The following is a 20925-nucleotide window of genomic DNA, read 5'->3' as shown; positions in this document are numbered from 1 at the left end:
GATTGGACTAGGTGATCTTTCGAGGTCCCTTCCAATCCCGAACACTCTGTGATTCTGCTATTGCCAGGCCCTCCCCGGACAGCCAGCGGGTCCCCAGCAGCCTGGGGCAGTAACGATAACCCGAGCGGGGGGGCGTGGTGGGGTGAGTAACAGCCCCACGGAGCAGTTAACGGTAACTCCCTAGCGGCACGCGGGGGTGTCGGTCTCCCCTCACAGCCGCTGTCCCGCCCCGCCCCGCCTCCGCGCCTCTTTTCTATGCTCGTTCCGGGGCTGCGGCCGGACTCGCTCTCTCTCCGCCGCCAGTCCGTGGGCGCCCCGACACCTGGATAGAAACGCTCTCCCCTCTCCGGCCGCGGGGGTTGTTCCCTCCTCGGCGAGCCGTGCGCCCGGGATCGAGCATGGCGCTGTGGGGCCCCGGTGGCCGGCGGGGGATATTCAGATTCCGGGGCGGGGAGGAGGAGGCGGGGCGAGGCGTGGGAGCCCCCGGGGTGACGCAAGGGGACGTCGGTCGGTGCGAGGGGGATGGCGGCGGCGGCGGGTGGCGCGGGCCCGGTGCTGGAGCCGGAGCCACCGCGGGGCGGCCCGGCGGCAGAGGAGGAGGACGAGGAGCAGGCGGCGGCAACAGCAGCGGAGATGGAGCTGGCGGCGGAGCTGGCGGCGCTGCGCAGTGCGGATGCGCGGCGGCTGGTGCTGTCGCCGCGGCGGCTGTCGGGCCCGCTGCCCGCCGGGCTGTCGCAGTGTTTCCCGGCGCTGGAGGTCCTGGACGTGAGCGGGACGGGGCTGGCGGAGCTGGGCGCGGAGCTGCTGGCCCTGCCGCAGCTCCACACTCTGCTGGCCAAGAACAACCGGCTGGGCGGGCCCGGCTCGCTGCCCAAGGGGCTGGGGCAGGCCCCGCTCGGCCGCTCCCTCCGCGTCCTCAACCTCAGCGGGAACCGCTTCGCCGAGGTGCCGCCCGCCCTGCTGGAGCTCCACGGGCTGCAGAGCCTCAGCCTCGGCGGCAACCGCCTCCACAGCATCCCGCCCGAGATCCAGGAGCTCCGCAGGTGAGGGCAGGGCAGGGCACCGGGCGGGACGGGCCCCCCGCGCCTCTGGGGCCGGCCCTTTGCCCTTGGGGAAACGGTGAGAAAAGCCCCGGCGGCTGCCAGACAAACCCAACCGGATTTTCCCGCTGTGAAGCGGGGTGCCGCTGGCAGCACGCCTTGTGTCTCGCTCCTGCTCGGGGAGTGAGTTTTGTCCAGCCTCAGATGTCTCTAAGCACCGCTGCTGCTAACGTGTCACTACCCCTTCCCAGGAGATGAGTTACCAAAACTCAAAGCCACTCCTCAGGTGGATGATGGGCTTTCTGCGCTCACTAAGTGGGCGACTCTTTCAGGTTTTCCTAGTCCTTGGGCTGCCTTGGTGCCGGGGAAGGCTCTCCTAATGACAGTGTGGTTGGTATGAGTGAGTGTTGAAGATGCTCTGTGGCTTTGCTTTAATATAGATCTCTAGGCGAGAACAAAATAAAACTCCAGGTCTCATGCAGCTCATGGCTGCACAATGGACTGCACAGGAGAATAAAGATCTGGTTGTGGCTTATGCAAACAATAGGACCTTTCTGCTGATTCAGCTCTATCTCTTCGAGTGTTTGCTGGCATGGTTGGTTTTTTGGTTATATTTCCACCCATCCAACTCATGTAGATTTGACAGATCAGCTGACAAATCTTCTGAAGTGTAAAGCCCCAGGCTGTGCTCAGGTGCAGAGGTACATCTGGCTCTGGGGCTGGGTCAAACCACCACAGGCCAATGACATGGAAACTGGCTGAATCACAGCAATTGGTAACGTTGTTGGGGTGGGAACAGATCCTAGGTGGGACTGGGCATGGACTGCCTGCATTGACCTGGGGTAGCTATTTCTGAAGCTTTCCGTCCTCCTGGGCAAGCTGGAGGCTGTGTTCTGACTTGCATGTTACACATGGACACTTCAGTGTGCTCTGCTGGTTTCTTAAGCCTCAGTATGGGCTCTGTGTGGCTCAGTGCTAAGACTTTGGGTCTGAACTTTTTCACCGCAGCTCTTTGCCAAGAGACTTGCCAGAGGCAACCTCTCTTACACAGATTTCTGCAACCTTGACCCTAAGTAGCTGGATTCGCCCCAGTAGCTCAGCAGAGCTGCATCCAATGGAAGCAGAGAATTTTGTATGTGGAGTGCTGTCACCCACGGTCCCAGATTGGAGGTACCAGAACTGCTTGAGTTCTGGTAGGAAATGGTTTTGTCTGCTGCAGTATAATACAACTGGGTATGCAGTGCTTGCCCAGATGGCACAGCATACGCTTCTTGAGGATCTGGAGCAATTTTGTGTTAAGCCAAGTTTGAGAGGTGCCATGAGGCATTTTGAGTGCTAGAGAATGCCCAGGCCCTTCTTCACAGACTTTGGATGCATCCTGGGTTGGGCCTGTCAGGAGGAGGATGAACCTTAATTTTCTCTCTGTTCAGGAGCAGTTGCTTCAGGGATAATGAAGGAAATGAGGACAATGGCACCAGCTTCATGGAAGAAGAGGCCAATGGAAGAGGGCAGTTGTGCATGGGACGTGATCCCTGTTGCCTCCATAGCATGCATGCCTGGTAGCATCCAGGATGTGGTTGGGATCTGATTGTTGTACCCACCTCTGAGGTAGAGGCTCCCTGCTGGCGCTTACGTGCTCTCATCTGTGGTTAAGGTTTCTCTCTGTCTTTTCCTTTTTCTTTTTATCCTTTTTTTTTTTTTTTTTTTTTTTCTTTTGTCCCCCCAAGCAAACAAACCTCAGCCCTGCTTTTTGTTATGCTGCTGACCCTGGGAAGGTACCAGACTGTGCCGCACTGCACTTGGTGCCCAAATGGCTTGTATGCTGCACTCCATGCTGTGCTGTTGACAAACTACTGCTGCATGGCTACTCTGCTTTGTTTTCTGGCCTGACCTGAAGCAGGGCTCCTGTTTGTCCTGTCCTGCAGCTTTTCTTGGGCTAGTCATGCTCGAACCGTAGCATGACAATTCTGAGAGGGCAAATGCAGACAAGGCTATTGAATTGTCTGTTATCGTTACAAAGTGATGTGTCAGGTAGAAAAACTAGACTAGACCAAGCTTGTGTCTGCTGCCTGTGTAAGCACTGCTGACTCACTGAACTTCTGCTGATGTGTCACCATAATATAATTGAACTTTAGCTCAAGATAGCAAATCTGTGTTCCACCAGGATTGTCAACTTCTTTACCACTGTGCCATCAGTGACCCTTCTGTATATGGGACTGCTTAAGTAACAAAAGGGAGCAGCACACTTGCTTGCCGGAGCTGGGAGGAAACAGTACTTTATAATGTAATATTCCTTCAGAGGGAATCCTGCTCTACTCTTTGGGAGCCAAATAACCAGTGACCTGACACCCTTGCCAAAAAGATAGTGAATATGTACTGGAGAGAAACTGCTGCCAGACCCTCCTCCCACCTGCCAACAAGAGGGGTATCTGCAACATTAGCATGTGTCATGTTGCAGTGGGTAAAAAGACCCTGAGCAAGGGCAGTGCAGATCCAGCTGTTGTGGCCGGGCAACGCAGAGACATGTTTTCATTTCTGAACTCTGGGCTGGGAGTTGGGACCTGGCGTAGGTCTTGGGGCTTCTGTTAGCCTCCCAGCTCAAGCTGCAAGTGTCCATCTCACTACTGCTGGCAAGCCAAGACTTTGAGCTTCTTTCCATATGAAACATCCCATTAAATACATTTTTCTCATGTCTTGTGGTCTCTGAGACCACAGAGGCAGCACCACAGGCAGCACTTTGACTGGACATGTTCCTCCTGCTGATACTAGAGTTCCTGAGGCCAGGAGTTGTCTTCATCCCGTGACCCTGGCAGCTTCCCATTTGTTTCAGTCACTGATTATAGAGCGGAGTTGCAGAGATCTAGAAATACTTCTTATGGTTCCAGGAAATGTCTGACCTCTGATGAGATTTAAAAAAAAAAAAGCTGGATAACTAAGCCTCACATCTTTCCTCTGCACCTTATAGTCTCCTGTTGTAGTTTTTGGAGGGGTAGCATGTCAGTTTTAGTGAAGGCCAGGAATACAGCAGGTAAGGAGTCTACAGGGTGAAGTTAAAAGAGTTGAAACCTGACAGGTCTGATTTGCCAAATGAGGAGGAACATGCTGGCAACTACAGATGCAAAGGCCCTGGAATGAGAAATGTGTGCTATCTTCACATGAAGATACTAAATCCACAACTTTGCAGCAAGCTGGGGTCAGGCATTTTGTGCAAGAACTTTTCCCTAGCGTGTTCCTGGTGCTTTGTCAAGTTAATGAACAGCAATAAGAATCACAACCAGTCCTGTTTCTGTCTTGTTTTGCTCCTTCCAGATTAATCCATTTGCCCCATCCTTGCCCACACAAATCTTTGTGTGCGGTGTAAGATCGTGCACTGAAAGTGAGTGCCTTTCACCTGGTTATCAGTAACCTTCTAGGCCATTGTAGGAGGACCACCTATAGATGCTGTGATGCTTGAAGCTTCCTTCATATGGCTTCATAAGTGGATGATCATGATTGCTCTGGTGATGACAGCAGGTTGATGCTGATCATAGCATGCCAACACCAAGGATGAATAGCCCTGGCTTCATGATTTCTATTAGGAAAATGCAATGCTCTTTCCACCTAATTCCACTGTAAGTGTCCATGGTGACCTGCAACAGCCTCTGAGGCTTCTGAGAAAGGTAAGTGTGAGCCCTGCCGAGGGCTATTTTTAACCACATTGAGGCTGTGCCAGCCCCTTCTGTATGCCCACCACCCCAGTTACTGTAAGCTAGTGCTGTCAGTGCAAGACCTGAATTGCAGCATTGGCTGTTGCTGTGAATTTAGAGTAGAAAACGCACCAGAAGAATGAGAGCAGCCTTCCTTGCGCTGCTTTCCTGTTTGTTGCCAGTTAAAAGATGAGCTTAGCATAGGTGGACATAAACCTCATCTTCTCTGTAGTTCTCCATTCAACACTGACCTTGCTGTGTTTTCAATGTGAGATGTTATGGTCAGTTGCTCTCCCTCTGACTTGATTCGTATTCCCCAGCAGCTCCTGAACTGTGACCTGATCCCACCACTGTGTTGGTTGTGTGGATCCTTCTGCTGATCCAGCCAGGGCTGCACTAAGGGGCGTTGTGTATTATAGCTGGTGAGCTAAAAGTGCAGTCATCTTCTTGTGCCCATTCTGGACAAAATTTGACAAGTCTGGTAAAGCGCCACTCTGATCTTCAATTTCCAACTGCAGCTTTTGGCTTAATGGTTCCTGGATTTCCCCATGATTGGGGAAGGCGTAAAAGGAAAAATTATCGAGAGCTTAGTGAAATGCAATTGATACGTTGAACCTCCTGAAGTCCATTTTGAGTTTAGTGTTGTAGTTAATGCTCTTGCGCTCAGTATAGCACCAGGAGCAGGTGGAAAGAGCTTGGAAAAGAGCCAGACGCTTCCCAGGTGTCTGCCATGCCTGCTTCGCTCCTTCTTGCTGCAATTCCTCTAGGAAAGCCCAGTTGTGTGAGGGCTGGGTGGGATCAAAGGCCTCAAATACCTGACTGGATTCATCCAAGTTTTGTGTGAAGGCTTAGATGCAATGAAAGTATTTGAGTATTTGCTTTTATTCGTGGGTAGTATTAAGCATGTTAGACAAGTATACACTTAAGAGTGGCTGTTACAGTGTGGGAAAAACGGCAAGTGAAGCTTTGATAAAGATACAGCATTAGGAAATCTGCTTGCTGCCTCCCTTTTTCTTTCCCTCTTCAAACATTTTGCAAATAGTTTTCAGGCGACCGTTTGATCTTGAATTTGCATGTCAGCAAAGGCAACGCAGTTCTCTCAGGAATTAGCAAATTGTAGAACAGGGTTAACAGGAGCATGTTGTGGGCTGCTTTTAAATTCCTCGCTTCCACGAGCCTCAAAATTGCCCTGGAAATTTCTTGCTGAAAAGTTTATCTTAAAAAGACCTGGAGCTATTTCAGGCTCAGTGTGTCTTTTCTAGATTACCTATTTACATGCATCTGTTTGATGTCAGCTGTTAATCTTATCCAAAGAAGCATCTGCGGGGAAACAGGGTGGATTGAAAATTTGAGTATCTTCTCTGCCAGAATACATTCTCCCCTTGAAACATGACTATGAAAGTGTCATGGTAATTGGTAGGGTATCAAAGATACTTCTAGTACTCAGAGTGGGCTCTTCTAACTGAGTGTTTGGGGGCTTTTTGATTGTTTTGTGCTATATGATGACTTGGAAACCTCAATGACATATGCAAGCAAGAACATGCAGTCACTTGGCATGTTAAACTTTGCTGCCAGCCCCTGAATCGATTCATAGTTGTCTGAGCATTTCCCCACTCCCTTCCCCTATGTAAAAGGATTTACACAGCTACCTTACAGCCTGGTGGTATGAAATCCCCTGCTAGAGAGGCGCGACATGCGATGGGCTTGGTGTGCCCGCTACTGCTTAGCAGCAATTAGTACTGGCTGTGCTGTGCAAGCCTGGGTGTGAGGCTCAAAGGGACTCTGGCATTTTATTAGTATATTTGTAAACATTGCTAAAAGGCAGGAGGGAAAGAGTCAGTCCCCACTAGTTACTCTGTCAAATGGATTTTTCTGTTTCTGTTGAGATGGATTCTGTTAGTGTTTGTACCCTTTTGAAACTTGCTCAGCCAGATCCTGTGTGGCAGGTTGGAAGTACATAGTTTTTTCTAGCTTTAAAAATAGTAGCTGAGCTTGTGTTCATTTGAGGCTGGTTACACTCTAGCTTTTTTAAGTTCCTGGACTGACTTTTGAAAGTCCAGAAAAATTCCAGCCCTCTGTGTACACAGTGACGCATGAGACCTTAGCTGGCTGGTGCAAATGACTGTGCAGATTAATGATTGCCAGAAAAAACAGGCCTTAGTGTGAAAGGTTAGTTAGAAGTATTCACTAAGCTCAGTCCCATCTCTGTTCAGGGTCCTCCTGTGAAAAGCTATGTTAGATATTGTGGATTGCCTGGTTAAAGGGGCTCTTTTGTGAGGAGGGCAGAGCTCAGTAGTGCTCTCACTTGTATTGCCAAGCAGAAAACCGCCCCCCGAGTAGTTCAGCTGGAGATCTAGCATGGCCTTGGCCTCTAGGTACGGGCTTAGTACAATGTGAAAATTGGGCCAGGAGTAGATAAGCTGGGAACAAACTGTGGTGCCCGTCTTGTGGTCATTGCTCACTGCGGAAGGTACATGTCTCTTGAAAGTCCTTGCCTCTGTTGTGATTAGCTATGCTCAAACGATTCTCGATGCTCTAATTTGATGCAGAAATCACTGTTACTAATCCTTTCATCTTGCTCAGCCAAGACTAGGCTAGATCCTTCTTTATACCGAATTGTATTTGGGCAATGGGAGTTAGGGATTTCTTTTGCCCACTGAGCAGGATTTCAGTGGAAGCTATAATAATATCTTTGCTGTATTTAAAATAAGTTTCTTTATAGTTTCAAAACTTGTTCCATGTGCTTTTTTTAGTAAAGTCACTATCCAATTCATATCTTAAGTTGATGTTAGAAATTCTGAGTTTGCTGTACTAGACTGGGTCCAGTTAGTCTACAGATGTCTGAGGTTCAGGAGACGGGTAAAAAGAAAACAATTTTTAAGAAACTCTTTGTTGCCACTGAAGGAATTATCTTATTTAGCAGATTTTTAGTTAGTGACAGTTTGTAGTCTGATGTTGGGTCTTTATATACTAGCTAGTATAACTGAGCATTCTCATTACACAGATTTAGGTTGTATGATAAGTTGATCTTGAAACTTAGACATTTTGCACCTTGAAATTAATTTCAAAAACATTATTGACTATATATTTTGCACACCTGTTCCCCTTCCCTAGTAGTATGTATTTTTAAGTGTGGCTTTATTGACATAATTGTCTTTAAACACAAAGAATGAAGAGTTCATTGTGAATTTTTCCTAGGAAGTGGAGACTTATACCCATCTAAACCTTGTTTAAACAATGAAAGCCGCATTACTAGAATTCCTTTGCCCACCAGTTTTCTGCGTTTGCTTCAGCAGTATCATGGAGTTAAAATATGCCTAGGAATTGTATGGTCAGCAGTTAAGTTCCTAATGAGTGCCAAGCAGCCTAAATCCACCTTGGGATGCAATGGAGGTTGAAGGAGGAATTTTGGTGAAAACTCTGAGCTTTGTTAAGGGATCAAAATTTAATTAAAATTAATCTCCCCTTGACATGGTGCCTGCCCAGCAACTTTCCTGCTACCCCCACTCCTCACCTGCAGGTTGTCTGTGGAAGAGAGGCTGCTTTTGAAACATGGGGTTTTAGTGGTGGGATTTTTCTATGCACTTTCTTGTATGTTCAGAATAACCTCCAAATGTGATGTTCCAATTTATCTCTCAGCTGAAGCAAGTATAGTTACTTCCTTTCATACAGTCAAATTGAGTTTAAATATGAGGCTTAGAAATGGCTCAATTTAGTGCCCACGATTTCATATCTTTGGTATCTAGCTTTCCTTTCATGTACACCAAAAAGGTAAGTGAATTCAAGGGCAGTTAAGCTCCATGAGCATTTCCTCATGTGTTGCTGTGGTTTTGTTGTTCTATTCTTTGCTGATGGGCAGGTGGACCTCTGTAGCCCAAGCAGATGCTGTCATTGGATCTTTAGGGTTCAAGTCTCTTGCAAGAACTGAATGAAACAGTCTCTTTCTACAGTTCTTCTGCTCCAACCCAGGGAAGCCTCAGAGAGGAGCTTCTGCGGCACTCCACGCGTGCTCTGGCACAGTTGCAGAGTTCAGGTCTTCTCTGGGTTGACCAACTTTTCCCCTGAGTGGTTTGGTCCTGTGTTTCTTTGCCAGTTATATCACAGTATCACAGAATGTTTGGGATTGGAAGGGACCTCGAGAGATCATCTAGTCCAATCCCCCTGCTGGAGCAGAAACACCTAGATGAGATTACACGGGGATGTGTCCAGGCGGGTTTTGAATGTCTCCAGAGTAGGAGACTCCACAACCTCCCTGGGCAGCCTGTTCCAGTGTTCTGTCACTCTCACTGTGAGGAAACTTCTTCTCATATTTAAGTAGAACCTCTTGTGTTCCATTTTGCACCCAAACCATCCATAACCTTTCTCAGTTGCAAGGGTGAGATGAAGGTGTCTCCTGTTCCAAGGAGGTTATAAGCTGTGCTTTAAGATAGGCTGACAGAACCTGGATGACTTCTCTTTTCCTGACCCGCGGGGAATGCTTGGTGGATCAGAGGGGGCCCACGTACCCTGTAGTTAGGCAGCTAACTTGGGTATGTACCGGAGATCTTGAACCAGCATCTGCAGACATGATTGTGGGATCCACCTCTTTCAGGCATGGGAAGAAGTGTTGTCTGGACTGCGATTAGCAATGGTGTCTCTTCCCAGCCAGAAGTACCCAAACTGAACCTGCCTTTGCTGCTCTTTCAGACAACATCTGAGAACAGGGAAGAAAAACTATTTCACTCTGTGAAATGCGGACCTGAAGCTATTATGTCAAAGAAAAGTGCTTGCCAGTTTTTCTCCCTAGAAGGGCAGAGATGCACAGCAAATACTGGCCACTCCACCTGGCAGAAGGGATGTGGTGCCTCTCTTTGTTCCTGCCTCCCATCCACTGAGTTTTCGCAGGACATTCAGTGATTTTTTTTTTTAAATTATTTTATTTTATTTAGGCCCAAACTGCAGTTAAGCCTAGCTTATGTTTTTGGTAGCTTTGGGCTCCATGACTCCATTATACTGAAATCAATCTGTCTGAGAAATTGTGTGGGGGGGTGCGTGTGTGACTTAGATGCACTCTGTGCTGTTTGTCAGTGTGTGAGTTGTATCAAAGTGGGACTGGGTGCCTCTGACTTCTGCTGAACTGGCAGCAGCAAAAGCTGTGTCAGCGCTGCAGACCCTGTGTGTGCGGGCTGCTCTTCCTTGGAAATACGAGCAGGAGCTTTGCATGTGGGGTTGGTGTAGGAATACATAGTTGTCCGGTGCCTACCTGTAGATGTAATGGTGACTGCAGAAGGCTGGAGGTAAATGTCAACATTATCTGTTGTGAAACAGCAGCTCTGTTGTAATTTTGATGTGCCGCTCAGTTTTTTTTTCTTCCTTCAGCAAATTATCTCCTACATTGTCATCTGTAAAGTCTTCTTTAAGAAATGCAAGAGATGAGAAGACCTAGTGTCAAATGAAACTGGAGGTGACCTTAACGAAATAATACAGTATTTTATCTTCTCTTTTTCAGTTTAGAGTTTCTGTACCTTGGAGGGAATTTCATTACTTCAATTCCACCTGAATTAGCAAACCTGCCTTTTCTAAACTATCTAGTGCTGTGTGACAACAAGATCCAGAGCATTCCACCTCAGCTGGCACGGTGAGTATTTGCTGTCATCAACCACCAGCTCTAATTAACTCTTTGAACTTTTTCTTCTGTGTGTGTGGATAAAAGCACCTGGGAGGACCTATTTGTCCTTCAGTTTGTTGATGTGACTGAACTTGAACAAGAAGATCCTTAGATTGGTGCACTGTAGGAAGACCATGAATATATAATATGGAAATCTCAATCAAAGGGTTATGGAATAAAAAATATCACCAAGTATACACTTTAATATTTAATTAATAGATTTGTGCAGCCATGAGAAGTACCTGAGCAACCTGGAAAAGATGAACTGCCATGCTACCACATTCTTAGTGATGAAAGCTTCATCTATTTTGTCTTTCACCCAAAGCCTTTTTGTGTGTGCTTTTGTGTAGTACCATCCCCTGTGTTCCCTTGGTGTTTCTTACTCTAGGATCTGAGAATGTTTTGGTGTTCATTAAATCCTACAGCACAGCTCTGGGGGATAAGTTACTGCTTCATCTGTTTCATAATGGGGATGATAGGACACTGCAAAAGCTGTACAGGTAGCCAAAGATAGGTGAAGAATTCAGTGTGTAACCGTAAACCCAAAAGGAATTGAATGGCAGCACGGAGTTTTCTGAGTTGGAATTTGACAGGAGTAGTGGGATTTTTCTTGATGTACAATGCCAACTTGTCTTGTAACTTCTCCTGGTTGGAGACCATCCCTGGATGCTGTGCTGGATCATTGCTTTGTGCTTACTGTGAGAGGAGAATGTCTCCTCCAAAAGCCAAAAAACTGCTTGTCACCTGTACCGATGCTGGCCTGGCTTGACCTCATTTAGCTTTTGAGATCTGGTAATATCACAGCACAAGGTGATGCAGCCACAAGCAATGAAAATGTGGGGTTTTTCAGGGCTGGCTGCCTACCAGCAATTACGCTTAATGCATGAGTGAGAGCAGGTGACTTATTCACAGTATTGCGTGGAATCATTCGTGGTGCATGCACTGGGTACAAGGAAACATTATTTCTTCTGAAAGTACTCAGTTTGTATACTTTTGTTCTGGGCTACGTTTTTTTGGGGTGTATGTGGAGGGAATACTGAGAGGGACAGCATCATATTTAAGGCTGTGGTTCTTCAACAGGCATTCCAGAGCTGAGCCAAGTTTTCTAGAGCCTTGTGTGTGCTGGAGTAAGAGCAGCTCTTCTAGCGTTAATTTATGCATTAAAGGGAAGAAAAGCCAAAGAAAAAGAAATCGGTGGGAGAGGGGAGAGTAATCAGGTCTCTGTGTAATGCAGTTGTGGAATGATTTTGCTTGCACATCTTGACTGGGTTTGCATCTCCATCCTCAGGCTGCACTCCCTGCGTTCCCTTAGCCTGCACAACAACCTGCTGACTTACCTTCCTCGAGAGATCCTTAACCTGGTTCACCTGGAAGAGCTGAGCTTGCGTGGGAACCCACTGGTGGTTCGGTTTGTCCGTGACCTGACCTACAATCCCCCAAGCCTTCAGGAGCTGGCTGGACGCACAATTAAAACTCGCAACGTTCCCTATGCTCCCAGTGATCTCCCAGAGAATCTTGTCCGGTATCTGAGCTTGGCCAGCAACTGTCCCAATCCTAAATGCGGGGGTAAGTTCACCTTCACTGCTCTGCTTCCTGCTTTTACCTGATGGGTTTTCTTTCCCTCTGATTTGCCATGACTTCAGTAGCTCAGTCAGGTTAGATGTGGTGTTGCATCCAAACCCTAGCTGTGTTTTATTGCCTCCTGCAAACTTGTCCTCAAGGAACCTTGTTCGCTTAGGAATGATGTTCAAAGTTGTAGTGCTGGTTTACTGTATTTGCATGGGAATGCAACACAGTGTTTCTGTCGGAGTCTTTGCAGCTCATCCCAGCCCTCTGCTATCCTTTTATGGTCTGAAGTCTCCAATCCGTCTACCCTGAAGTAGCTTAGTCTAAGTAATGGGCAAGGAGAACTTTTGCAAGCACTCTTGCTGAACAGCAAGCTTCATTTCTGGATGGAAAAGGGGAGAGAGGTGGTGGTGTTTGGCCCTTACCAAGAGCAACATATTTGGCTCTTGCTTGGGACTACTTGTTTTCCTGGAAGGAGAAGACTTCATAGAAAAGCCTGGAATGCTTGGGCTTAATCCTTATCCAGAGTAAATTATCTGATCATTTAGCCTTCAGAGGATTAAGGAAAAAAATTAATCATTGATTAGTATCTACCCTGCAGTCATAATGCAAGCTGTTATCTCCTTACAGGACAATATCCAAGCATGTTCCATAAGCAAAGACGGAAGAGCTGGAACTTGTGTTGGAAGGGGGAAAAAAAGTTTCCTTTTTTAGAGTTTTGCACAGTTTGGATAACAGCAGATTGGTTTTCCTCTTTTTTTTGTTTCAGTTTTCCTTAGGAACTAGCACAGTATTGCAGTGTTGCTCTAGCACTGCAGGAGGAAAGCTTACTCCAGAGTAGCTAGGACTTAAAACACCACTGGAAACTTTTGAAAATGTCAGTGTCTAAAATCACCTGCTGTGACAGGAAGAGAAGGTAATTGTATGTTACAGGAACATTGTTGCCATGGAAAGTCACATCCAAACTCAGCATGGTGACTTCACTCAAGCAGAAGAAACTTAGAGCTGTGAAGGTCTGTTTGTGAACACGTTTTTTGCTAGCTGGTAGAAGAGGTTTTACAAGTTTGAAAATAGAGTGGATGAATTAATTTGACATTTAAGAAGTCTGCAAATTCTCAGTCTGAGATTTCTCCCTAATGCTTAGAAGAAATTGCCAAATTCTTTGGAAGTAGCTGCCCTGCATCATTTCCTGTGGAGTGTGCTGTTCTGAGTCACCTACCAAATACATTTTTACAGGATTATTTTTTGGTTTTGCAAATAAATGTCTCATTTCCATAGGTGTCATGATCCTTTCTCTTCCTCCAGTGTCCCTTGTCCCTCTGTGTCTGGTGCTGTGTCAATTAAATCCTATATGAGTCATCTACACCAGACACAACAACCTTGCAGAGCTTACAGATTTCTCCACACAGGGTCTTATATGTTGTTACTGTCCCATCTGCCCTTACAGGTGTCTACTTTGACAGCTGCGTCAGACAAATCAAGTTTGTTGACTTCTGTGGGAAGTATCGCCTCCCACTGATGCACTACCTGTGCTCCCCAGAGTGCTCCTCTCCCTGCAGCTCTGCCTCCCAGAGCTCAACTTCCCAGAGCGAGTCTGACTCTGAGGACGAAGCCAGTGTTGCTGCACGCAGGATGCAGAAAGTCCTTCTTGGATAACAGGGAGCAAGAGGAGAAGACTGGAAGGCAAACATGTTTGAAAAGCAACAATGGAACAGCAAGGCATGAGACTCTGGCCTGAAGGACTCACAAGAAACTGTCCTCAAGTCCATGTAAGGAGCAGAACATCTTAGCAAGCCTAGACTTGCTTGATGCAGTGCTATTTGGGAGAACTAATGCTGTGGCATACTGCCTGTAGGGTGCCTGGGGTGGTTAGAAACACCTGCTGTCTGGGAGACACCCCCCTCCCTCATACGAGCTGGGGAGGGAGATTTGTTCACAGAATCACAGAAAGGTTTGGGTTGGAAGAAACCTTAAAGATTATCTAGTTCTAATCCTCCCTGCCATGGGTAGGGACACCTTGCAGTAGACCAGGTTGCTCAAAGCCCAGTCCAACCTGGTCTTGAACACTTCCAGGGATGGGACATCCACAACTTCTCTGGGCAGCCTTGTTCCTGTGCCTCACCACCCTCACAGGAAAGAATTTCTTCCTCATATCTAATGTAAATCTGCCCTCTTTCAGTTTAAAGCTGTTACCCCTTGTCCTATCACTACATGCCCTTGTAAAAATTCCCAGTTCTCACTGGCAGATTAAGAAGAGTTTTAATATATGACACTTCACTGGACTTCAGCAAAGGAGGCTGGACCAAATCTTTTTACACTATGATAAACCAGAAACAGGCTAATGATGCCAAGTGAGTATGTGTGGACCCCAATGTTTTATGTAGCGTTTTGAGTCTTTGCTGTCTTTGATTTCAGTTACAGATTTTACACCCATCTACTAAAAATGGGAGTTGGTTTTGGTTTTGGTTTTTTTCTTCAGGAGTAGATTTTTCCAAACTCTGGTTACTCTGCCTAGAGGTGTAGTCTCTGTGCCATTACAGGTGTTACAGCCATCATAGAACTGAGCCACTTTTTTTTTTCCTGGTTATACCAAGCTGCTTGTAATGTTTCCTCCTAACTGTATTCATTGTTTTTCCTCTGTCTGCCTCTTCCCGTTACACTTGGAGCGTTACTGTCTTTATGGTGCCTTCAGAAAACAGACCAGTTGTTCTTCTGAGACTTGGTGTTACTTCAGACTTGTGACTGTATGTGCCTGTGCAAGGGACCAGATGCGATGCTCCATATCATGTTTTTGAGTCTCAGCTTACTGGAGCAAATCTACCTTTGTATCTATGAACTGCAGGAAGGGTCTTGATTGACATTTACTGTTTGTAAACAAGTTGTCTTCCTGCTGCAAGTAGCTCTGCTGTGCTTGGTACAGAGTCACTTTCTGTTTTTAAGGTAGGCAGCAGCTTAATGAAGCAGAAGTACTGAGAGAAGTGCCATGGAGAATTTTTTTTCTTATTCATAACATAAGAGGAAAAACTGGTAGGGAGGATAAGGGTGCGTTGGCTGAGCATCTTGCACAAGGTGGTTTTGAAACTTCTTGCTTATTTATTTGTTTGCACTTGCTCTTGTTATAATACCTTTGGCAGTCTGTTGGATTGTTCAAATAACACATTCAGTTATCTTAAACTATATTTGAAGGAAAACCACAGAAAATAGTTCAGAATTTTTAAGTATCAAGAAATAGCTTATAAAAATAAGTATTATGAGTTGACAGGTATCTATAAATCTGCTTTATGGGCCTGTTGTGTGTTTTGCTCAGTGAGAGCTGCATCTTTATTAGTATTTCATGGCAGACAGTTCTTTTGACGCAGCTTCAGAATGAATCCAACTGTGCCTTCAGGTGCACAAGCAAAGCAAAAACATTGTGTTAAGCTAAATGAACACGAAAAACTTTTCTTAACCCACTTTGGCCCTACATGGGAAACTAAAAACTTATGTTCCTCTCCTGCATTCAGAAAACTCATGTACCTATTTGAATATCTTATGGCAGCTCTGTGTTAATGGTCCTGTTTAATTACATGTGACACTTTATATATTAAAGCACTTTGATAATTCTACTCTTTGTAACTAGCTTTAGTGATGGGGTTTTTTTATTAGACTACAGTTTTTCCTTTAATGTGACTTGAAGAACCAGGTCTGTGAAACTTTGTACATTCCAGTCTATCTTGGTGTGCAGGTTGAACTTCTTGCCTTGCATTTCCTTGATAGCACCGCTTATATCCCCAGTTTCCTTTGGAGAGAACTGGAATTTGAAAGAAATTATCTGATTGTAAACTAGCACCCTGTGCATTATTAATCATTGCAACTTAGTCTGAAGATTCCCCACACTCACAGATCCACAAGGAACTAAATTGCCTGTGCTCTGTGCCTTTCCAAATATTTTTTTGAGTATATTTTTAAGACACTATAGGGTATATGTGCAAAGCAACTGGATGTCACTTTAGCAAATTCTGTGAGGTTTGCTTGGGAAGAGCCACCTACAGATTTTGAGAGAGACCGACTGCATACTGTTAATTAAACTGGGGTCAGTGAGTTGCCTGTGTTTTGTTTTTTATGTCCTCTTTCAGATGCTTCTTCCTGTTCCAGGTAGATGTTGTCGTACCAATACTGAAGGACAGTAAACTGACTGCAGAGCCACAATTTTAAATTGGCTGCTGATATAACAGTAGTGAGCAAGTGAGCAATGAAGAGCTTGGTTCTCCTGCCAATGGAAGTGAGCCACACAACTTGAGATCTCAAGATCTTTTGAGCTCAGGGCTGTGAGGTACCACCTTCCTTTCTTCACGTTAGCAGCAGTTGTCTTGAAGTCATGGATTTTTTTTCACTTCACACAGTTAGATTTCACCACGGTTCCTATTTGCACAGTGGCACCTCTGTGTGTGACAGGCTGAGACCAGAGGTGACTGGTTCTAATTTATCTCCATCCTTAACTGCATTCTCTTTCCTAACTGAAGAAGGCATCCCCTTTATGCCCCAATTCTGTAGGGCTAATAGGCTAATCTTTTTCACAGCTTCTTCACTGTAGCCACGTCAAAACTTGACAGCTTATGCAGTTAATGTCTGTATGCATTTTTAGACTTGATAAAATGTCATGTCTCTTTAAAATTTATATATATTCCTGAATATAGCTATCAAATTTTCTTTTTGCTGCTGGACTTTAAAGTGCAATTCAAGGAAGTCAGAATTCAAAACAATCAAGGACTTGTAAGAAAAACAAACGGTTTGTTGATTGTTTGGTTTTTTTTTTTCCTCAGAGGTGGATTTGAGAGGACTAGGTATGCAGGTTTGTACTGTAGTGCCTAACGTACTGAGCCCATGGGGGTCGAGTGTTTCGGCAATTGTTAGCTCCCAAAGACTGGAAAATGTACTGAGCAACAAAATAGGTAAGGCTCAACTTGAAAATACAGTGATGGATGGTAGGGGCTAGTTCCTACTGTCCCTTTGTTAGGGGCCCTGAGAAGTCGACAGTGGTTTTGCCAGCATTATAGCCCTTTGTGTCAGTTTTAAATAGTGGATTTCAGTTCCGACAGATGTGTCTCCAAGTGAAGTCTTCAGTCAGTGTTTTGGTATCAGTCCCCTTGTTGCTACAGCAGCCCAGCACGTCTGGCTTTTGAAACACTTCTTAAGCCGGGACACAAGTGTGTGAAGCAGAGTTGCTCGTTGGCTCTTCCCTGCAGGGCCGGGGCCCTGCCTGCATTCATCCCCTGCCCCCTCGCCTCCCTGCCAAGGGGAGCTGCTGGTGCCTTTCTGAATGCAGGTACTTCATGTGAACAGTGGGGTCGTGTTAAAAAGAAGCAAAATATCAGCTTGACTGGAAGCAACTTATACACTTGCCAATCCTTTTGTTTCTCTTTCTTTAATAAGAGGTGAGACTTGAGGAAGTCGGTAATGAATATTTAAACATACTCCAAAGTGGCCAGATGCAGTTTTTCATGGGCTTCTGTCCTTGTCATTTTAAGTCTTTGAAATCTGTTGTTGAATTATAATGGGAGTTGGGGGGGAAGAAGGGGAGAACCAGCTCCTTTTTGTTCCTTAGTCTTGTTGGCAATAATGAATGGAAGAAATTTAATCCAATGAAAGTAATGAAACTTAATCTCTGCAGTGTTTCTTTGTTACTCAGTTCAAAGAACTATTTTAATGCATCTTATTCACACCACGCTGTCCCTCCCCAGCTGAAGATCCTTCAAGTAGAGTACTTCACAATGCACACAAATACAGCGGTAACTCTATCTTGGAAACCTTTGTATTGATTATTTCATTTGCCTGCCTGACTAGAGGATTGATCTTTTACTGACCTGAACGTTAAGGATAGAAAGGGTTCTCATCCAGCCCTCTTGTTGAATTTTTATCATGAGCATTTGTTTTAGGAAGTCTTAAAGTGCCTTGTGTTTTTAAAAATGTATTTTGCTAGAAATGTATGATTGCAGAATATCTCTAACAGTATTTCATTATGAGCTGTAAAACAAATTGCAAACACTAAACCAAAAATGTTCTTTCTACAGTTGTCTGTCCGTTATTTACCGGCATCTCGATTCTGGTATTGCTGCAGGTGAGAACCCTTGCAGAATTGTAAACATAAAAAGTGGGGCTATACCTGGTGGGGGAACAGATGAGATTTGACCTGTGCTGTGTGAAACCAAGAGTAGGTGAGACTTCCAAAGGGACTGCTAAAACTGTTGGGGCCCTCTTGGGACAGATCAGCGTGTGTGTTACAGAGCAGACCCTGGTCTACTTCTGGTATACTGTTGCAGAAATTTGCTCCACAGTTTAAAGGTAGAAGCAACTCACAGGCAAGACAAATGTATGAACAAGAGAAGGCCAGTGTCATGGTGGGATTTTCCAGCAATAGGAAACAAGAGTCCTAAAGTTCTCAAGTTGTTTCTCTGTTAATACGCCAACCCTGAAACCTAAAAATGACTTTTTGAATGTTCATTTTCTGATCATGTTAACTGGCTAATGTGTTCCCATTTCTTGTATAATCCCATGTTTCCTCCTACATCCTGAAGAGTTTTTGTGATCTATTGCCAAAATGCTCCAGATCCTGCTGTGCAATTACCAGTTGTCAGTGCAGAAACGTGGTGTATTGGAAAATGGGACAGTAGGAAACAAGAATTACTTGATATTAACTTCAACAGAAACTATTTCAGAGATGGTTCAACTTCATATGTAATGAAAAACCTCTCAAATGATACAGCAGCCCCATTTCAAATATGGTAAAATACCAAAGAATGCAGTGACCTTGCCTGTAATAGAGAGGCTTCAAGTATTCTTGCTTCTTTTTGTTAACTGATTTAAAGATAACCTTTTCTGTGCCTTCTTAATACCTTTCTTATATTTGCAAACAAAATCGTGGAAGTGCTGGTTCAAAGAAACTTCTGGTGGTCTCTACTCCAACCTCTTCATTTAAGCAGGATTATCGCCAGCACTAGTTCAGTTTGCTGTGGGTTTGTCTAGCTGAGTCTTGGGAACCTCCAAGGATGAAGAGTCCATAATCTCTCTTCCTCTGGTGTTATAATCTCTTTCCAGTGCAGAAGTCTCTCCAAATGTCCAATATCTTCCTGACATGATTTACCCATCTTCTGATCTCAAGGAGCAAATCCTGGCTCTTAAACTTTCTTCTCTGCTTTTAGCACTAATGCAATGAGAAGAGTGTAAACAAAACATGAGTTACATAGATGCCTAAAGCAGATGTTCAGAATGTCAAATTTGACCTGTTAGGCTCAGGTGGAATTGCACGGATCTGAAGGGGAGCGTTATGCTGGTGCTTTGGAAGTGCTCTTAATAAAGCAGAGCTATACGTTTCCTACTCAAATGGGCTGCCTTAGGTGGTCAAGACAGCCAGAGCTGAATGTATGCACCTTTTCCTCTGCACTGAGGTTTTGAGTGGCAGCTACCAACTGTTTAAATCAATTATTGGAAGGAAGTTGTAGGGCCATCTGCATCCTTAGTCATAGTCTGGAAATAGCAGGCCGTGTCCAAGTGTCTCTTACCTTTCCAATAGCCACTGCTCTATGGTGACTTACCAGAGGAGGGTTGAGACGGTGTGTTTGCGTACCACAACTTTCTGGGGTCTCGTCTCTCACCCATCAGCAAAGTGAAGAGTTTTGGCAAGAAGGTTTAACAGCAGACAAGGTCCTTTCAGGATAGAGGGGAAGGTAATCTATAGCACAGCCCAAGTCTTTCTTCCAATTGGTCTTTTGTGGTGATGTGAGGGTGCAGGTCATCTGACGTCAGTCCAGGGATGGGTCACCCAGGGAACACCGAGGACCTTTCTCTTTGCCCTGGCATGGGACTTACTGGTGGCAGCTCAAAGCTTGCTATTGAACTTGCAAAGGATTAAGATACCTTCAGAGTGTTGTCCCAACCCCCTGTCTGTAACCCCTTCTTGACTCTGTGGAAAAAGCAGCACCTGAAGTCAGTACTGATCAGCAAGTTGTACACTTATCCTAAATACTACACTTCGGTTAGTGTCGAAGCCTTGGAAGGCTACCTGCCATTCACGTGTTTCTGAAGTTTATAGCTGGTGTGTTGGCAAATGTATGATTTCTCCAAGCTGCATCATTCCTCGTATAAGAAAATGTGACAGACCAGGAGTATTACAAGGTCCTTGCCTGTGCTGTGACACAGGTGCTGATGAACTGGTAAACTGGGAGGGCAAACAAGCCCTTCATCTGGATGACAGTTTAGGTGCAGGCAGGGGATCGCAAGTTGAAGCCCAGCAGGTTGGCATGTCATCCTTTACATTAGCAAGGACAGAAACATCTGCTGGTGGTGAGAGGACTGCTATGGAAGGTGCGGGATTGTTTTATTTGGGGGTTGTCCCTGAAAGAATGAATTTCAGCCTTAGGGCTTTGAAAATGGGTAGTAAAGGAAAATGCCATTGTGGAAAAATGTTTTTCCACAATTCCTGGGGGTCCTGGCATCCATCTGAAAATTGACTTTATAACAAACATGCGTAATGTTGGGCAAATGTTGCCCTTTGTGCCAGACAACATCATGTGGTTCCTCTCCAAAGCCTGGCTTTGAAAATGCTGTTTTATTAATTCTGGGGAGGGCAGCCTCATTGTTTCTCAGGAACAACAGCCACATGGTTGGTGTAGATGGCTTAATGAATTCTCCTTGTGAGCAGGATGACACTGAACAAGTCTTCACCAAGCTGGCAGATCATGGAAATGGGAGAAGTGGGGATGCAGAGCTGGACACTAGAAGTGAGGGACCTTCTATTTCCCTTGAAAACGTGCTGGGTGTTTTTTTGGAGGTGTGAGAAGTCTGGATTTTGGAGAACAACCTTCACATCAGGTAAAGAGGTCACTGCAAATCTCCTGTCTCCTTGGCAGAGGATCCCTCTGAGCTGCTCAGGGCAGGACATTGTTGCCCTGCTCTTGGTTGGAGGGTCCATGAGCCTCCCTGAACTCAACCCCCTACCCATAAAGCCTCC

General features: G+C 45.5%; 1 protein-coding gene across 1 annotated transcript; it reads left to right on the top strand.

The window, feature by feature from the left end:
• Positions 1-473: 473 nt before the first annotated feature.
• Positions 474-17984, top strand: LRRC58 (leucine rich repeat containing 58). Its single transcript, XM_065077330.1, has 4 exons — positions 474-1043; positions 10215-10343; positions 11662-11939; positions 13387-17984. Exons 1-4 carry the CDS (start codon positions 523-525, stop codon positions 13593-13595), a joined length of 1137 nt encoding a protein of 378 aa, XP_064933402.1. The 5' UTR covers positions 474-522; the 3' UTR covers positions 13596-17984.
• The last annotated feature ends 2941 nt before the right edge of the window (positions 17985-20925 follow it).

The sequence above is a fragment of the Columba livia genome, chromosome 1 (assembly GCF_036013475.1).
Source record: "Columba livia isolate bColLiv1 breed racing homer chromosome 1, bColLiv1.pat.W.v2, whole genome shotgun sequence".
Lineage (NCBI taxonomy): Eukaryota > Metazoa > Chordata > Aves > Columbiformes > Columbidae > Columba > Columba livia.
Note: the sequence above shows the minus strand (reverse complement) of the source record. Positions and strands in the feature narration are given on the sequence as shown.